This window comes from Chelonoidis abingdonii, chromosome 8 (assembly GCF_003597395.2).
Source record: "Chelonoidis abingdonii isolate Lonesome George chromosome 8, CheloAbing_2.0, whole genome shotgun sequence".
NCBI lineage: Eukaryota > Metazoa > Chordata > Testudines > Testudinidae > Chelonoidis > Chelonoidis abingdonii.
The window spans coordinates 66,867,904-66,884,314 of NC_133776.1; the positions used below are offsets into that span (position 1 = coordinate 66,867,904).

At 48.3% G+C, this 16,411-nt stretch overlaps 2 protein-coding genes across 4 annotated transcripts; one reads left to right on the forward strand and one right to left on the reverse strand.

Moving 5' to 3' along the window:
* The first annotated feature begins 1,106 nt into the window (after positions 1 to 1,106).
* GLA (galactosidase alpha) lies at positions 1,107 to 9,209 on the forward strand. 3 transcript variants are annotated; one of them, XM_075068723.1, is made up of 7 exons: positions 1,107 to 1,182; positions 2,607 to 2,781; positions 3,594 to 3,771; positions 5,279 to 5,370; positions 6,337 to 6,498; positions 7,266 to 7,463; positions 7,728 to 9,209. In XM_075068723.1, exons 2-7 carry the CDS (start codon positions 2,620 to 2,622, stop codon positions 8,052 to 8,054), a joined length of 1,119 nt encoding a protein of 372 aa, XP_074924824.1. In that variant the 5' UTR covers positions 1,107 to 1,182; positions 2,607 to 2,619; the 3' UTR covers positions 8,055 to 9,209. The 3 variants fall into 3 exon arrangements, with proteins under 3 accessions (XP_074924824.1, XP_032628028.1, XP_032628029.1); XM_032772137.2 differs by having other exon boundaries at positions 1,142 to 1,395; XM_032772138.2 differs by lacking the exons at positions 1,107 to 1,182; positions 6,337 to 6,498 and adding an exon at positions 1,190 to 1,395.
* A 1,885-nt stretch (positions 9,210 to 11,094) lies between these two features.
* RPL36A (ribosomal protein L36a) lies at positions 11,095 to 15,225 on the reverse strand. Its single transcript, XM_075068997.1, has 5 exons — positions 15,115 to 15,225; positions 14,444 to 14,549; positions 14,053 to 14,120; positions 11,511 to 11,633; positions 11,095 to 11,160 (listed from the first exon to the last, which is right to left on the reverse strand). Exons 1-5 carry the CDS (start codon positions 15,223 to 15,225, stop codon positions 11,140 to 11,142), a joined length of 429 nt encoding a protein of 142 aa, XP_074925098.1. The 3' UTR covers positions 11,095 to 11,139.
* Between the last annotated feature and the right edge of the window lie 1,186 nt (positions 15,226 to 16,411).

Consider the following 16,411-nt stretch of genomic DNA (forward strand, 5'->3'; position numbering starts at 1 on the left):
ACTGGAGTGTTTCTATGCTAGAAAATTCCATAAAATTTTCCAGTAACCAACCTGCTGCACCAGAGCTAGCAGTGGTAGCATGGCCAGCTCTCATGATTGTATTGCGAGTCATGTGACATTTACTGTTTTTTTAAGACCAACATCTCCTAGAGCTGAGTCTTAGCTGTCATTTGGAAAAAAGATTTCTAGCTCTCATAAAGAAGACCTTGAAATTTTGAACCAAATGCACTGTTATGCCTCAGAAACCAGAAGGCAAAGAAAAATAACCCACTTATTATTTTCTTTAAATCTTATGATTATTGAGGGGCCTGACTTGTGATTTGTCAGCAATACTGTATTATTTAACTAAGGGGGAGTATGGGATCCAGTATCCAACCCCCAACATTCAAAATTAATGAGTCAAGTCCCAGAAAATCCTGAGATAATTTTTAAAAAATAATATATTTTAGATTATTTTTATTTGTTTTCTGATTCCAGAGGCTTTAGGGTGCAGCCAGTTTACGGTTTCATGCTTTTTTTCGGCAACTCTGAAGACTAGACACTTCAATTTTCTATATATAGGTAAATGGAAGCTGAGATTTTCATGTCATCTTCTGATTCGGCAGCTGGGGCTTTAAGGAAAACCCCCCGCTATCACAAGACTTTAAATAAAACCGAGTTAGCAACACTGGAGGAACCGGGACTGTAGGGGCAGCCTCAGGAGTTGGACACAGTTTAAAGTAGGACTGGGCCCTAGTGACCAAACTGCCCTCTTGCCCTGCAGGCCAGGGCAGGGGCTAGCAGTGTGGGGGACCTCGCTCCACCCATGGCCATGTTGTAGCAAAGGACTCCAGAGTTGGGCAGCACCCAGCTTGGGTCATGGAAAGGGAGCCACCTCCCACCCCTGCCACTCCATGGGGAGGGGAAGGGTCACCTCATTCCCTCTGGGAGACACTAGCACATATGAGAGGCAATCACCTGACACCCCGGACCCATATCATATGACAGGCCCCCCTTCACTCCAATCACATGACAACCCCTCTCTCTATCTCCTGCTCCGCTTCCGGGTTGGGGCCGCACCTACCCTGCTGCATGTAGATTTACGCGCTCTGATTGGCTGAGCTGTGAGGGCGGCAGGCCGGGATTGGCCAGCCGGAGTGTCCCTCCGGGGTTAGGCTGGCAGGCCAGCGCGCGTTGACATCAGTGCGTGTCCCCGGGGCAGATGGGCAGGGCAGTGGGAAGCTGGCGGCGGGCTACGCTGGCCTGCGTCCTGGTCCTGGTCCTGGTCCTGGTCCTGCTGGCCGGGACCAGGGCGCTGGAGAATGGGCTGGCCCGGACCCCCACTATGGGCTGGCTGCACTGGGAGCGCTTCCTGTGCAGCACCGACTGCGCCAGCGACCCGCTCTCCTGCGTCAGGTACCGGGCGGGGGCCGCCTCTGGGGCTCTGCCGTCAGCTGCGCTCCGCAGGCGGCCGCTCTTGGAAGGGGGAGGGGGCGAGGCGAGGAGTAGGAGGCACAGCCCCGTGTGAACGCTGCTGGAGTTGGGGTTGGATTCGGAGCCGCGGGCCGCTGCAGCGGCGGGGTGGGGATTTGGTGGGAGGAAAGCGGTTAGATGCCTGGGAACTGAACCTTGCGGCTCAGACGCAAATGGTGTGAGCGTGACTAGCTCACCTACTAGTTCCCTTTTCCAGAGGTTTAATTACAAGGAACAAAGAACCGCTCTAATTGTGCTGGCAGAGCACAGGGAACTGATGAGGCCTCGCTTCTCCCTAAGGGCCCGTCCGAACATAAGAGCTGCCCTAGTGGGACAGACCATGGTCTGACTTACTCAGTATCCTGGCTTCAGCAGTGGCCTGTACCAGGGCTTTAGGGGGAATGTACAGAACAGGGCAATTATGGAGCGATCCACCCTGTCTTCCCCTCCTGGCAATCAGAGGATTAGGGTCACCTCTAAACCTGCACTGCAAAGGGACTGGGCAGGGAATCTAGGGACAATGCAGTTGTTTCTAAATACAACTAGGGCCAAGGCTTTAGCATAATTCTGGGACTTGGTTTAAAAATACATCCGGTCCAATCTCATTTGCATTCCGAGGCAGATGTTTTTTCTCTCCGCATCTGGGATAACCATGTTGTTTTTCAGTACAGTGACTTGAACCTTGGTCAGTAAAAGGGTTAGCAATCTTGACAGGGAAGGGTGTGTGATATCTCCTCCAGGGTTGGAAACAAATCCTCTGCTTGGCATTGGCCAGTGTCCCATTCAGATCTTTAAGATGGGCCTTTGGCTGTTTTTTTCCCCAGGCTAATATTACCACATGAATGTGGATTTCCCACTAGCGGACTCTGACCCATTTGTGTAAAGTGCTTTGAAATCTCTGCATGAAAAACACTTTACAAATATTAGGTGTTTGTAGTATTGTCTTTAATCCAACTGATGTATTTATACTGCACTGTAGCATCTATGTGTCTTTCCTAGGAAGTAACTATGCAGGTGGAAACCATGTGGCTGAAAGATCTCCTGTCTGCTTTTAAGATCAGATTTAGCACAACATAATAAATCTTAACATCCTGTTTTGACTAACCATCATGGTACTTGGACCCCTATGACCTCCTGGTTCTTGTGTCCCTCAGTGAGCAGCTGTTTATGCAGATGGCTGACTTGATGGTTTCAGATGGCTGGAAGGATGTAGGCTATGAGTATGTCTGTATTGATGACTGCTGGATGTCTCTGACTCGAGATAATCAGGACAGGCTGCAACCTGACCCAGAACGCTTCCCCAGTGGGATCCGCAAACTGGCCGACTATGTGAGTGTATAGATAGAGATGGTACCTAAATCCCCAGAGGAGTCTCTGTTATCCCTTGTATCAGCATTCTCCATGACTGACATTGGTACACCTGCCACTCTCCAAGGTGCAAAGGTGGGAGAAGGCAGCATAAGCAAGTAGATCACACCCATACTCTGCCCTCTCCAGTGGCTACTTATCCAGTGCCAGATCCATTCCACAAACCCAGTTCTTAGCCTCGATGCCCTACATGACGTAGAGCCAGGCTATTGCAGTGAGACCTCATGACTCCACACCACCAGGGCATGGCAGAACTAAACTGGATGCAGTCCAGGATTGAACTTGTGGAGGTGGGCGGCAGATGTTCTCTGCAGAGGGCACTTGATTGGGGACTTTCCCTGATTTACAAAAACTGACTATTGTGCTTGATATATTAGAAGGTTTTTTATGATTGATCTTCTTTAGATTGGTTGCCTAGCAAATTCTATACACGGGTTTCTAACCCTGGCCTCTAAGGACCCCTGAACGAATCCTTAAGAGGGTCCTAGCCCCTGCATTGGGAGGGAGGTTTGGTTCTCATTCACATGTTTTCCTCTAGGACTGTGAATTATATTGGCAGTGAAAGTGGGATCCCAGAGGTTTCTGGGCAGCGATTCTCTCTTGAATGGGCCTGTTCTTGGAGGAGTGGGAAATTTCACTCAGCAACTATGTGGTTAAGGTAGTGCAAAGGGATTTCACTTCTTTCTTTTTTGTTCTCCTACTGTGCACCGCTGTTTCTCTCTCTCTGCCTCATGGCTGTTGGCTCTCATTGTATGTCTGTCTGCTCCCCTCAGGTCCATTCCAAAGGGCTGAAGCTGGGGATTTATGGGGATGTTGGAAACAAAACCTGCGCTGGCTTCCCTGGCAGTTATGGCCACTATGACCTTGATGCCCAAACCTTTGCTGACTGGGGTGTGGACCTGCTGAAGTTCGATGGCTGTAACTACGGCACACAGGACCAGCTGGCAGAAGGTATGTGCCAACTGTAGGCATTCCATGTGTGGGGAATGCTTTCTAGTCAGCACTGTCTCAGAGCTGAGACAGTGAAGAGCTGCTCTTCTGAACCTGAACATATCCACTGGCACAGGGGATATGAGGGGGGGGAGGGTGCCATCTGAGAACCTAGGGGAACTAAAAGGAAGCTTCTCTGACAGGCCAGGCATACATGCTGCAGGTCTTCTTCATCCCTCCCTACACATAGGCAACCAACCCCAGGCAGACATGCCGTCTAACAAATCGTAGACTTACATAGAATGGAAGAGGGCAGCTCAGAAGAGGACTCCTCTTTGACTCAGTCCTTATCAGAGTGTCAGTTGTCAGCAGGGAGGCTGGAGCTGGTTCTGCACTCCCTCAGAGCAAACTGATCAGGGGGTCCTGTCGAAGCTGATTAATCTAACACACAATAACTTCAGTGCCTTCAAACACCAGGCCCACAGCTGGAATGCACCTTTAGGCAGCCATTAGTGAAGCTGGAAGTTCTTGGCAGAGATTCTCTGTGACTCCAGGAGAGTTCTAAGTGGGATAGCACAGGAACTTTCCCCCTCTAGTCTTTAAATCAAAGAGGACAAAACAGGACAGGGCTCTCCTAGGTACAAAGATAAGAGAGTAGTGATACTGGAATCTCACCCAATTGGCTTTGTCTCCTACTGCTTACACAGGACCCTCTGAATCTAAATGGCTTACGGATTCATAAGGGTAAGGAGCACACATTACTGAGCTGTGCAGTTGTTAGCTGCAGCTGGCTTTACTCAAACCACTCTCAGCATGGAGAACAGCTCATGAAGTTAAAATAGCAGCTGTCTGTAAAAGAAAAAACTGAGTTTGCTTAATACTAACTGTCTAGACTAGAACCCATCGTACAGTGAGGTGGGAGGAAGCCCCATTACACAGCGGTATGTAATTATTATACCCATTTTACAGAAGAGTACATTGAATCTTAGAGCAGTGTAATGGCTGCCTTAACCTAGGTCATACAGCAAGGTGGTAGCTGAAACCAGTATCTGACCTGAGGCCCAGTCCTCTGCTCTAAGCAATAGACAACACCTTTTTATAACACCTAGCTCTTATATAGCACTTGTCATCAGTAGATCTTGAAGCTCTTCACGAAGGAGGATGAAGTATCACCCCTGTTTTATAGAAAGGGAAACTGAGGCACTGAGAGCCAGGAATAGAACCCAGCTCCCCGGAGGCTGAGTTTTCTGTCTCTAAGCCACATTACTTCCCTCTTCCTACCTGCTTCAACTTCCTGAAAGGCAGGCAACTGGACTGCAGACATCTGGCTGGACTATGACAATCATTCCTTTCTAGCTGGGGTTCTGACTTTCAGTCATTACCATGGGAAATGTCATCACACAACCCACTCCCAGTTTTACAAGAGTCTTGATCTGACATTAGACCCAACGGTGCTGAGTTATGTTACCCTCCTGTTTCCCTCTGCCCCAGTACGTGGTATAACCAGGCTGCTGTTCTCTTCCTTCAGGTTACAGGAACATGTCTCTGGCCCTGAATAAGACTGGCAGAAGCATTGTGTACTCTTGTGAATGGCCTCTCTACATGAGACCCATGCAGAGGGTAAGGAGTCCTTCCCCAGGGTACTGGCCCTAGTCAGATGTGATGCATGCTGGGAAGACATTGGTGATTCAGAATATTAAGGAAATAAACTAACTTGCAAAATCATCAAGTTTGTCTACATGAATCCTGGCTGAATATCAAAGGAGCAAAGTGGCTGAAGGGAGATGGTGAAGGGAAGAAGTGTTGATGAATGAATGGGCACTGAGCAGAGGGTTAAGGTGGGTTTCAGCTAGCTAAGAATTCATGGCAGAGGCATCCTTTTACTCTGTCCTACCTGTCAGGAGGAACCCTGAGACAATTTGGCCACTGCTGAATAGGAGTGATATGTGCAGAACTGGTGCTGTGATGATCTTCCTCTCTGGCTTCCCAGAAGATTATGGAATCCCCCAGCTTAGGCCTATCTGCCAGTAGGGTAATCCCTGCACCAATGGGGATTGTGGAGTACTGAGCTATCAGGAATTTTTCCACTAGTAGGATGGGAGAAATCTGTGAGCAAAATCCTAATCCGTAAAGGGACTAGAGTGCAAGACTTCACCTGTAGCTGGCTCCTTCATGCTGTGACATGGCAAAATGTAGCCACCCTCTTCTGTGTAAAGAGGGGACTAAATCCTCTGGAAGTTGTAAGCTGTAAACCCCAAGAACCACGGGTAATTACTTAGGGTGGTACCAGTTATGAGTAGGCTTGATGATGTGACATTAGGCTGAATACAGTCAGGAAGACTTAAGAGGCCATGGAATGTTCTCCTGAGGGAAGTGGTTGAAATGCTTTCACCCTAGAGTGGGGCAAGTACCAGAGAATGTACCATAGGGAACAATCCTGCACTGGCCCCAGCACATAGATGGAAAAGACCCATAAGGTTATTCAGTCTATGATTCTCCCCAGTGCATCCATCCTTTTATGCCTCCTTATCCTAAATGCTCAAGCTGTCTTGTATGTGCACCCTCTTGCTCTTTGTCCTCCGGCAGCCCAATTACACAGAAATCAAACACTACTGCAATCACTGGAGGAACTTTGCTGACATCTATGATGCCTGGAACAGTGTTAAGAATACCCTGGAGTGGACGGCTTTACACCAAGACAGCATTGTGGATGTTGCTGGGCCAGGAGGCTGGAATGACCCTGACATGGTGAGAATACCCGAGCTCTTGTTACACTGCAACCACCATGAGGAGGCTTCTACTTGTCTGAAGAATAAGGGGTGGGGAGCAGCACCAATGCAAGACTGTGGGAGGGGAGTCCATTCCTGAGAGCAAAAGAAGGAATCAGGAGGAAACTTTGTAAGGAACTGACTGAGGAAATATGTTGGGGGCAGAGGACCCTCTGTTATGGTCCTAGCACGACGGGTTCATCAAAGGGAGTCCATGACTTAGGAAAATAGGCAGCTTGGTGGCTATGTGAGGATGGGTTAGGATATCCACAGTGATGAGGAATGTAACCTGCATGCATTGCTCAGACTCAGCAGGGAGTCATTGTTTGAGCTGTTCTACTCTGAAAAGTAAGCCCAAGGCTTTCAGAAGTAGGCACTAGCTCTGGTTGCCCTGCCTGAGGCCCACTGGGCCCAATTCTCAGAATGCCAATTACTCAGGCCTCCCCAGAGGTGAAAACAGGCCCAAACTGGGCACACACTTAGCAGCCACTCCTTAAGGAGTATTTGACCTCAGACTAAGCATTGTGCTCCTAGTGCTGTCTTCCAGTCAATCGCAACCTTCTTCTTTACCCCCACCATAACTTTTTGCGTAACTCCTCCAGCTCCTGATCCCCAAATAGCTGCATGACCTTGGCATTTGCCCCACTCCCTCCTACCAGCTGGTGATGACAGGCTCTGGGTTTTCTAACTTAAGATGAAAATATTAGTACCATATGTATTACCATTCTCATTCTACACTTGTCACAGCTGGTGATTGGCAACTTTGGATTGAGCTGGGACCAGCAGCTGACTCAGATGGCACTGTGGGCTATCATGGCAGCTCCACTGCTCATGTCCAATGACCTACGTCATATCAGCCCCCAGGCCAAGTGGCTGCTCCAGAACAAAGATGTGATTGCCATCAACCAGGACCCGCTGGGCAAGCAAGGATACCGTATCACCAAGGTATGACGGGCTGGAGCCACTGAAACGGAAGAGATTTCCTCTCCTCTTGGGGGTGTGAGACTGTAGGTAAAACTAGGTTGTTGGGGGCAGTATGCCTCCCTTGCCTTCCTCAGAGTAGACTGGGGAGAGTAGAGTTTTGAAAACATCCACCCACAGAGAACTGAGTTTCACATTCCTTCCTGCTGCCTGCTTAGGGAGAGGATGACTAGAACCTGTAGAGTCAGTCTCACCCTCAAACATTTGTTCGGTTTCCATTTTTGGCAGGATAACAACTTTGAGCTCTGGGAGCGGCCTCTGTCAGGGGGTACCTATGCTGTGGCCGTGATGAATCGACAGGAGATTGGAGGACCCCAGATCTTCAGCTTCTCTACCTCTTTCCTTGGCAATGGCCTGGCATGCAACCCTGCATGCTCCATCCAGCAGATCCTCCCCACCAGTGAGGACTGGGGACTACACAACTGGGTCTCGTTCTTGAACATTAAGGTGAACCCAACGGGTACTGTGCTGCTGAAGGTGGTGGTGATTGGGGAGTCCCCAGCTGAGAAGCCTGTTATGAACATCAACAAAAAACCATCTCCAGATATCTTATAATGTAATGGTGACCTAATTCCCCAGGCAACAGAGCTCCCTTGCTCCAATCCTGCCCCTCCACATCCATGGGCAGTAAGTGCTGAAGATCCCATCAGTGATGGATGAACTTTACCAAACTAACCCTAATCCAGCAAAAAGTACTGTAATCTCTCTCCATCCTTGTGTTGCAATTACTGGGAAGAGGGTGCCTTTTACTTGTCCCTGCTAGATCTGTTGAAGTCCTGCTCAATGTAGCATGTGACCTAACCTTCCTTTCTCTGGGGGCTAAAGAATTGAGTTGGTCAGTTAGACTGGATCAGCCTTCTGTAAAGACCTAATGGCCTTGGTAACAGGTGAGAAAACACAGAGCAAGCACATACCATGTTAATGAGGTTCTTCAGTGGTGCCAGGACTCAGGGGAAGAGTGCTCCCATCTTGCCTTAACAGCTTCCTCTCAGGCCTGTGTGACTAATGTACACCAGCTGCAAGAAAACACACTCCACCCTCAAATCCCCACCTGAAGTCATATAGTCACCTCCTACCCTTTTGCCAAGGTTGCTCTCACCTTGCTGTGATGAGTGTCTTAAGCCAGTACTTTTTAAGGCTATCGCTTTCTTGCTGGCTGTCTCCCTTTAATTTGAGAAAAGGGCACTACATCCATGTAGTCGTATCTCCCACTTATGTGGCTTTCACTTTGTTCTAGGGTTTTTCTTACTCCATATTTCTTTAGGGGAGGGTAGTCACTCAGCTGCCTTCAGCAGCTTACTGATTGTCTTGGTGCCAGCAGCTGTATGTTCCACTGCTGGCTCTGGACTAAAGGAATAGTTTTTGGTGCACAAGGATTAATCATTAGGCACCAATAGCTTGAGTATGGTGTGTTGAAGGGGTTTCTCCCCTACCCACTGATGTTGACTGGTGCTCTGTCCTTTCCCCCACCATCTCCTTCCGCTGTGGTATAATCTACCTTAATAAACACTAGAGGGGGTTGATGCTTTTTGTAGCGGTGCGTGGAACTGAGCCTACACTCAACTTGAGTGTGATCTGAGATTTCTGTTGCGGCAGGTTTTCTAGTTCTCTTGCAAAACTAATCACATTCACACATACCAAGACACCTGTACATAAGGAACATTGTACACAAAAGTCTTGCTAAAAAATTAAAGCTTACCTATTCCTGAACACCTTTGATAATTGTAGTAAAGCACTTCACCAACAGATGGTCCTGTTGACTTCTGCCTTCTCTTGGAGATGCACTATCAAAGGCTGTCTTCTCATCTAGCATTAGATACTACCAATTATTTCAACAGGCCTAAAAGGTGCTACATTTACATGCAGAATTGCTTCAACAGCTTGCTTAAGATGCCACTTTAAACCTCCACTGCAAAGAACAGCTTAGCTATAAAAGCTGAACCTTTGAATTCCAGTCAAAAAATCATTCCATTAATAGTTGATAGCTGACAGACACTATTCTGTTACAAAACGTGGAAGGAGTTTCTCCTCTTGCTAATGCTGTAAAAGTTATGCTAGATGAGGCATACAGACTAAAACTTAATAGAGCTATCTTTCTGTTGCTGCATATGAAGAATCTCAGTTGTGTGTGGGTAGAGATACATTACCCTTTTTTTCTGCCAAAGTTTAGTCTTAGTATCAAGTGGAATTTTACAGAGATGCTGCCAGATGCTCCTTGGCATCCTCTATACAGCTTAAGATTTAAGAAAACTAGAGGGCTCCTCTCCTTTGAAGTAGAGGTCAGTCTTTAAGAACAGCGCCTGCAATTCCTATTCTAATAGATCTCAGTGACCTTTTTTAGTGCTAGCTGGTAGTCTGTAACCTTCACACATGGATTTAGTGCTTTGTGCTTTATTAATGTAAAGGAATCTTGGGTTGGTGTTAAGTGCTGGGGTGAAACAGAAAGCTAGCCAGGTTTCTCTCAAGCCTATGCCTAAAGATGAGATCAGGCTAAACATTTTAAACACTTGCTTCTAGCTGAATGGGCTAATCAGACATGCCCTTTCCAACACTGAGGGAGAAGCAGACTGCAGGTTAAATACACGAAGCTTAGCCCATACAACTCTGCTCTGAGCTACCCACAGCACGTTCATATCTACCAATAGCAATAAATGATCACTGCCTAAAAATGGTACTGGAAAGAGGAGGTGACTCTGTCATAGTGAAATCTCTACATTTTGTATTAGGGCAGCTAGACCCTGCCACGAGGGCCTTTGTACAGTTACTCCCTGTAATTTTCAGTTTACTACTAGTGCTTGTAGATAAGAGGGATCTAAAATGAGGCCAGCTCTATATCTCTGTAGTATAAGGAATGAGGCCAACTGCTATTCAGTAGGCTCAGCAAAAGCCAAGCCAGCCCTCCCCCATGCATTAGGACCATCACTCAGGGGATGAGCTGATCTTACCCACCCCTCCCTTTTCTCTAAAAGCACTTTATACAATAAGGTCTGGTCCATGCAAACTATATCACTATAATAAAGGTGGGATTTTATACAATTTAGTTAAACTGCTGCAGCTTTGTACACAGACATCAATTTAGCTCTCAAAGTGGTTTAGCTTGTGGCCATATTTTCAGTAACAAGCAAAATTACTGAAGCAGGTTTAAAACAGGTAAGTGATCACATATGAGAGTCTGCACTAATTTAACTAAGTCAATTAAGGGTAGCCAGTGCAACTTCTGTTTAGACAGTCCCATGGAGTCCTCTACATAGACACATCCCTACCTTCTACTGCCTTTTGTGGAAGTAAGGGACCTGGGACAGTAGCAACATGTTGCTTCCGCACCACATTGGTACATCAGACTAGTAGGCCCTGAGCAACCTCCCAGGAGCTGACACCTTTGAGTGTGGATTAAAGAAAAGTTTCTCTAGCTACAGACAGTTTATTCTAAAACCTCTTTTTAGGCAGCATCAGCCCATACAAAAGCAACGTTCAACCACTGGTGAGATTTCCCAGTCCTGGAGAGCTTTATTCATAGCGGCAGCTCCCATTTGGGTTTGATACACCCAGAAGTTCCTCCCTAGCAATAAGGAAATACACAAGAGCAGTAGATTCTTTTCACAAACTTTAATGGATTCCATAACGATGAACAAGATGGAGTTTAGAACTGGATCACCTGGCCCTGTAAAAGAGAAAAGACTGATTGAGTATGTGCAATACAGAACCCTACCACAAACATTTCAACTCGCCTCAGGGACCTCTATGGAGCATTATTCAAACAGCACCCTCTCACAGCCATTCTGAAAATCCAGTGATTAACATTACTCTCCCTGCCAAAAGCCAACTCTGCAACCTCATTAGTTTCTCCATTAAACAGTTACAGCCAACGAGCAGCAGGATCTTTACATTAATACAGAGGTGGCTTAAGATCTGCTGGCCAGCTCTGGAAGTGCAGTTTTCTCACGATGCTCAGCACTATAGTGGCCACAGTCCACAGTTTAACTTTCACCCACAACCCCTCTCAGCACATACCTTTCTCTTCTTGTCTCCTCCCAGCTCAAAGTGCTTGCACCTCTTAATGGCAAGCATTCTCTTGGACCTGCAGTTGGGCTCCACACACTCAAGCCTCAGCACAATCTTCTTTGTGGTTTTGGCCTGGAGAGAGAAAGTCAGTGAACAGAATATTCCCAGTAATAGGCAAAGCCAACCATCATTTAGCCCTAGAGAGGAACAGCTCATCCTGATGTTCACAGCAGGCTAGGTGCTCCAAGGCCTTTTGGGAACAAAAACCCAGCAGCCTTGGGACTTCGGAGACAAGAAATCTGGGAACAAACTCAACTTCCTATTCGGAATGAAGAGCACAGAGCTGACAAAGCCATGAGGCCAGTTTCCCAGCACAGATCTGTTACCACATTTCAGTCCTGGCCTGCAATATTCTGTCCATCCACAGGTTCTAGTCTGGGTCCTAAAGATTACTGGTAATCCTAACCAGCAGCACTCCTTTTACCACTGGCTACTCAAATAATGGTTTCCAATACTACCAAGCAAACCAGATTATATCATCATTCTGGCAGACATGAAACTACACTGAACACACCCATCCTTCTGCTTGTTACCCAAGGACTCCAATCCATACGGCAGTCACCAACTGTGCCACATAGCCAGCATGCTAAAGCTACTCTGCAATGTCTCTCCCTATGCTCCTAATAGACCCAAGCAACACTGAAAAGCCACCAGTCATAAAAGATGACCTGCAAATGAAAAAGTCTGAGTTGTGCCTCTGTTAGTTATAAGGACCTGGAAGAAAAAGTTATGGGGCTAATTCTGCTTTTTTTTTTTTTTTTTTTAATTACATTAGAAATTCCAATCTTTTTCCTGGAAGCCAAGAGAGGACCAGAAAACTAAGATGATACGCTGAGTTCACCAGTCCCCATAAAAACCAGACATGACAGTGCAGATATTTCTATGGTTAAAACAAAAGTAAACCTCCATGTATTTTTTAAATAAAAGGTAGTTCTCCAGGCATCCTTTATACCTATGAAGCAGTGAAACCGGGTACAAACCCTTTTCTCCCCAGAGATCACCTTTAACATACAGTCTTAGGCCGGGGCTACACAGTTGCTGCACTGTATAACTTATTTTTTTTTTAAAAGCAAAAATCATATTCCTAACCAAAATAGTTATAATAGTAAATCTCTGTGTTGACACTGTTTGTAGATATTGGATTTTTAAAATTCTTTCAGTTGTGATGATTTAAGGTATCAGCAATATGAGCAAGTTAAAGGGGTAATTTAATTTCTATCCCCATTATGTCCCTTTAAAAAAGTCAGTGGGACGGCCATTCCCTTCTGGCATTCAAGACACATTGGCCAGCCCAGAAGTGTGATGTACCCAATCTCTAGACCAGGGGTCAGCAACCTTTCAAAAGTGGTATGCTGAGTCTTCATTTATTCACTCTAATTAAAGGTTTTGCGTGCCAGTAATACATTTTAATGTTTTTAGAAGATCTCTCTCTATAAATCTATATTATATAACTAAACTATTGCTGTATGTAAAGTACACAAGATTTAAGAAGCTTCATTTAAAATTTAATTAAAATGCAGATCTTATCAGTTTAGTGCAGTAGTTCTTAACCTGGGGTGCAAGATGCCCTTTCTAGGGGTGGTAGACATGCAAGATTTTATTTTAGAAGCTGGGGGTGGCTGCAGAGCCCTGGGCTGGCTACTGGTACCCCAGAGTGGTTACAGAGCCCTGGGCTAGCTGAGCAGGGCCGGAGGCCTGGACCCCAGCTGGCAAGGGGCCGGGCGCCTTGAACCCCAGACCTGCAGCAAGATAAGCATGGCCGGCAGCAGGCTGAGAAGGGCCGGCGGCCGGAACCCCAGACCATCAGCAGGCTGAGCGGGGTGGCAGACAGAACCCCAGACCGGCAGCGGCTCACCTGCTGCCAGTCTGGGGTTCTGCTGGCTCCTGCCAGCCAGGGTCTCAACCACCAGCCCCACTCAGCCTGTTGCCAGCCGTGGGTTCTGTTCACCCCAGCTGGCAAGGGGCCGGCAGCTAGGACCCCGACTGGCAGTAGGTGAACTGCTGTCCGTCTGGGGTTCCATCGCCAGCTGAGGTCCCGGCCGTGGGCCCCACTCAGCTTGCTGCCAGCCTAGGGTTCCATCCACCCAGGCCAGCAGCCAGAACCCCGGCTGGCAGCAGCAGTAAAAATCAGCTTGCATGCCGCCTTTGGCACACAGACAAAGCCATGCTATTTCAGTCTACCATAAGAAAAAGTTTCCCATCTGGCCAAAGAGCAGCAGAGGAAAGAAATGAATTCAGGCACAAAAGGGCAAAACCTGTCATCGATACAAGCTGCTGAGCCTCAAGAACAGCAAGATTACACTCACTGCACCCAGTCTAGACCCATGCCAACAGGCACTGACAACCCTACCCAAGGTTACCAACATATGCTATGAATCTCTACTCAACATTCATCATGCAAGGCTATAGGAGTCCTCTGAATCACCTCTCTTTACCAGAGCACATGAAATTGACCAGAGAGTTTCAACACCTTTTCCTTTAGCACGCTCACCTTCTTACGGAAGATAGGCTTTGTCTGACCACCATAACCACTCTGCTTCCGATCATATCTCCTCTTTCCTATGGGGAAGAAAAAACTATTCAGGCCAACAGCTGAAACCCATGAATGTCCAAGGATCCTGGGAGCCTCCACCTCATAATCACTATAGGTTGTTAAACAGTTGTGAAACCTAACAAATTCTCCACACATATCCACTCCATTATCCCATGTGTTTATTACCTCAGGAGCAACACATTGCAGCTGGGATTTAAACTCCCAGGGCTCCCACTGCCAGTAGTAATCATAACCCCATTACTGTCCACATTGGTGACATATCTCAGAGTAATAAATTCCTGGCTCCCAATGGAAAATTAGTCTAGAAATGCACTGATCTGCCCCTTACCCTGAGCATAGAGAGAATCCTTGCCCTTCTTGTACTGGGTCACTTTGTGGGGCTGGTGCTTGCCACATTTCTTGCAGTAAGTCCTGCGGGTTTTGGGGACGTTCACCTAGCAGAGAACAGTGCAGCATGTTAGAGTAATTGCCATGTAATCTGCCTGGGGCGTCCGAGGATTGCAGCCAAAGCAGGGCTAAACACGAGCAATGTCCAACCCCCGCCCCAGCAACTGGGATTACAGCCAGTATACGAGTGCCTCTCTCTCCCGGCACAGGCGGGCGGTGCCCACCAATCCCACCGCCCCGACACAGCAGGTAAAGCGAGGGGAGGTAGGAGATGCCGCCCAGCCCCGAGCAGTGCAGCCCACAGTGCCGGGTGAGCGCCCCCGGCCCATGCCCGCCGCCACGGGCTCGGCTAATAGAGGGGAGACAGGCCGGCGGCGGCTCCGCTCCCTGCGGCCAGCGACCCCCTCCTGCCTCTCCTCGCACCCGGGAGCGGACAGGGCCCCGCCCCACCCGACCGAGCCACGGCGGGATCTCCCGGATCGGCCCCGGCCGAGTCCCTCCACAGCGGCTCCCCGCAGCATGTGGCCCAGCCCCGGGCTCAGGCGAGCGGGCCCCGAGGCGGATGGCGGCGGATACACCCAGGCTAGACCCCGCTCACCATCCTCCCGGCACCGGCAGCGACGGCACGGAAAGAAAGAACCCGCCCCGGAAGCGGAAGAGAATAAACACTAGGGCGGAACAATAGAGTGAAACGGGCGAACCAGAGCGCCGGATGGCGCCCATGGAGTGTGGCAGCAGCGAGCAGTGCGCCACCTACTGGAGAGAAGCAGATATTGCTGAGAAGGATGAAAGGAGACCCTTCATTGGTTGGGAAAGACACTGGCTGGGCCAGTATGGGCCATAAAGACGAAGGGGAGCCTCTGATTGGTTGAGCTCCCGTCTAGCGTGTGGCAGAGGGCCCTGGAAGGGGTTCTGTGTGACAGTGAAATGCCTCAGCTGTATGTACAAAAGGTACATTGCAGGTGCCAGATGCACTGCATGACCTGTGTGCAGGCATGTCTGTATTTCCACTGCACCCATGGCCTCTGGGTGTAGTTGGAGGTTCTCTAGTTGTGTATGAGGCCCTAGGGGCCTGACCCTGAGAGATGACACTGGAGTCATTGGCAGTTGCAGGGCTCAGGTGCGGCTGCACAGAGTTCAGCTCCCCCGCCTGAGGATTTTGGTATGTTGTTCAGGGAAATGGATGTAGTTTGTGGAGTAAAATTGCCCTGTGCATTATTCCTGAGTGTTAGCAACCCTTTCCACAGACAGAACACGTGCAAAGGTGCAGGTCATTCCATCCCATATCAACAGGGTGTCTGCTGGGGAATGAAATCCTTAAATGACAAAGAAATTCATAATACTGCCAAGGCAGCAAAAATGCAGAAGTGTATTTCCTCTTAAGTTACCATTTTTATCAACAGCAAAAAATTACCCTTAGCTAATGACTCAGTAGGAGGAAGTGTCTGGCCATGTCTCTGCCTCCAGCTCCAGAAAGCTCCAGTTAAATATGGCACATTAGTAGGAGCTGTCTCTGCCCCTCTCACCTCTACAGTCCCCGTTGCCTTACATGTGGAGCAGCTGGCTCTGCCTCTCTCCCCACAACACATCCCTTTGTCCCACATGGGGAGGGAGCTCCAAGGGTCTGTCGATACTGGAATAAAACTCCCACACCTGGCCCGGGTCAGCTGGGCTATAAAATTGCAGTATAGATGTTCGGGCTTGGGCTGGAGCCTGGACTCTGGGACCCTCCCCCTGAGCCCAAATGTCCACACTGCAATTTTTCAGCCCAACGAGCCTAAGTCACATGATCTGGGCCAGCCACGTGTATTTTATTGCTGTGTAGACATACCCTTACTGTCTCCACCCAACTGCTCCACATTTCTCATCTGTCTTGTCCTGTTCTCTCTTGTCCTGCTCCTCTGCCTGT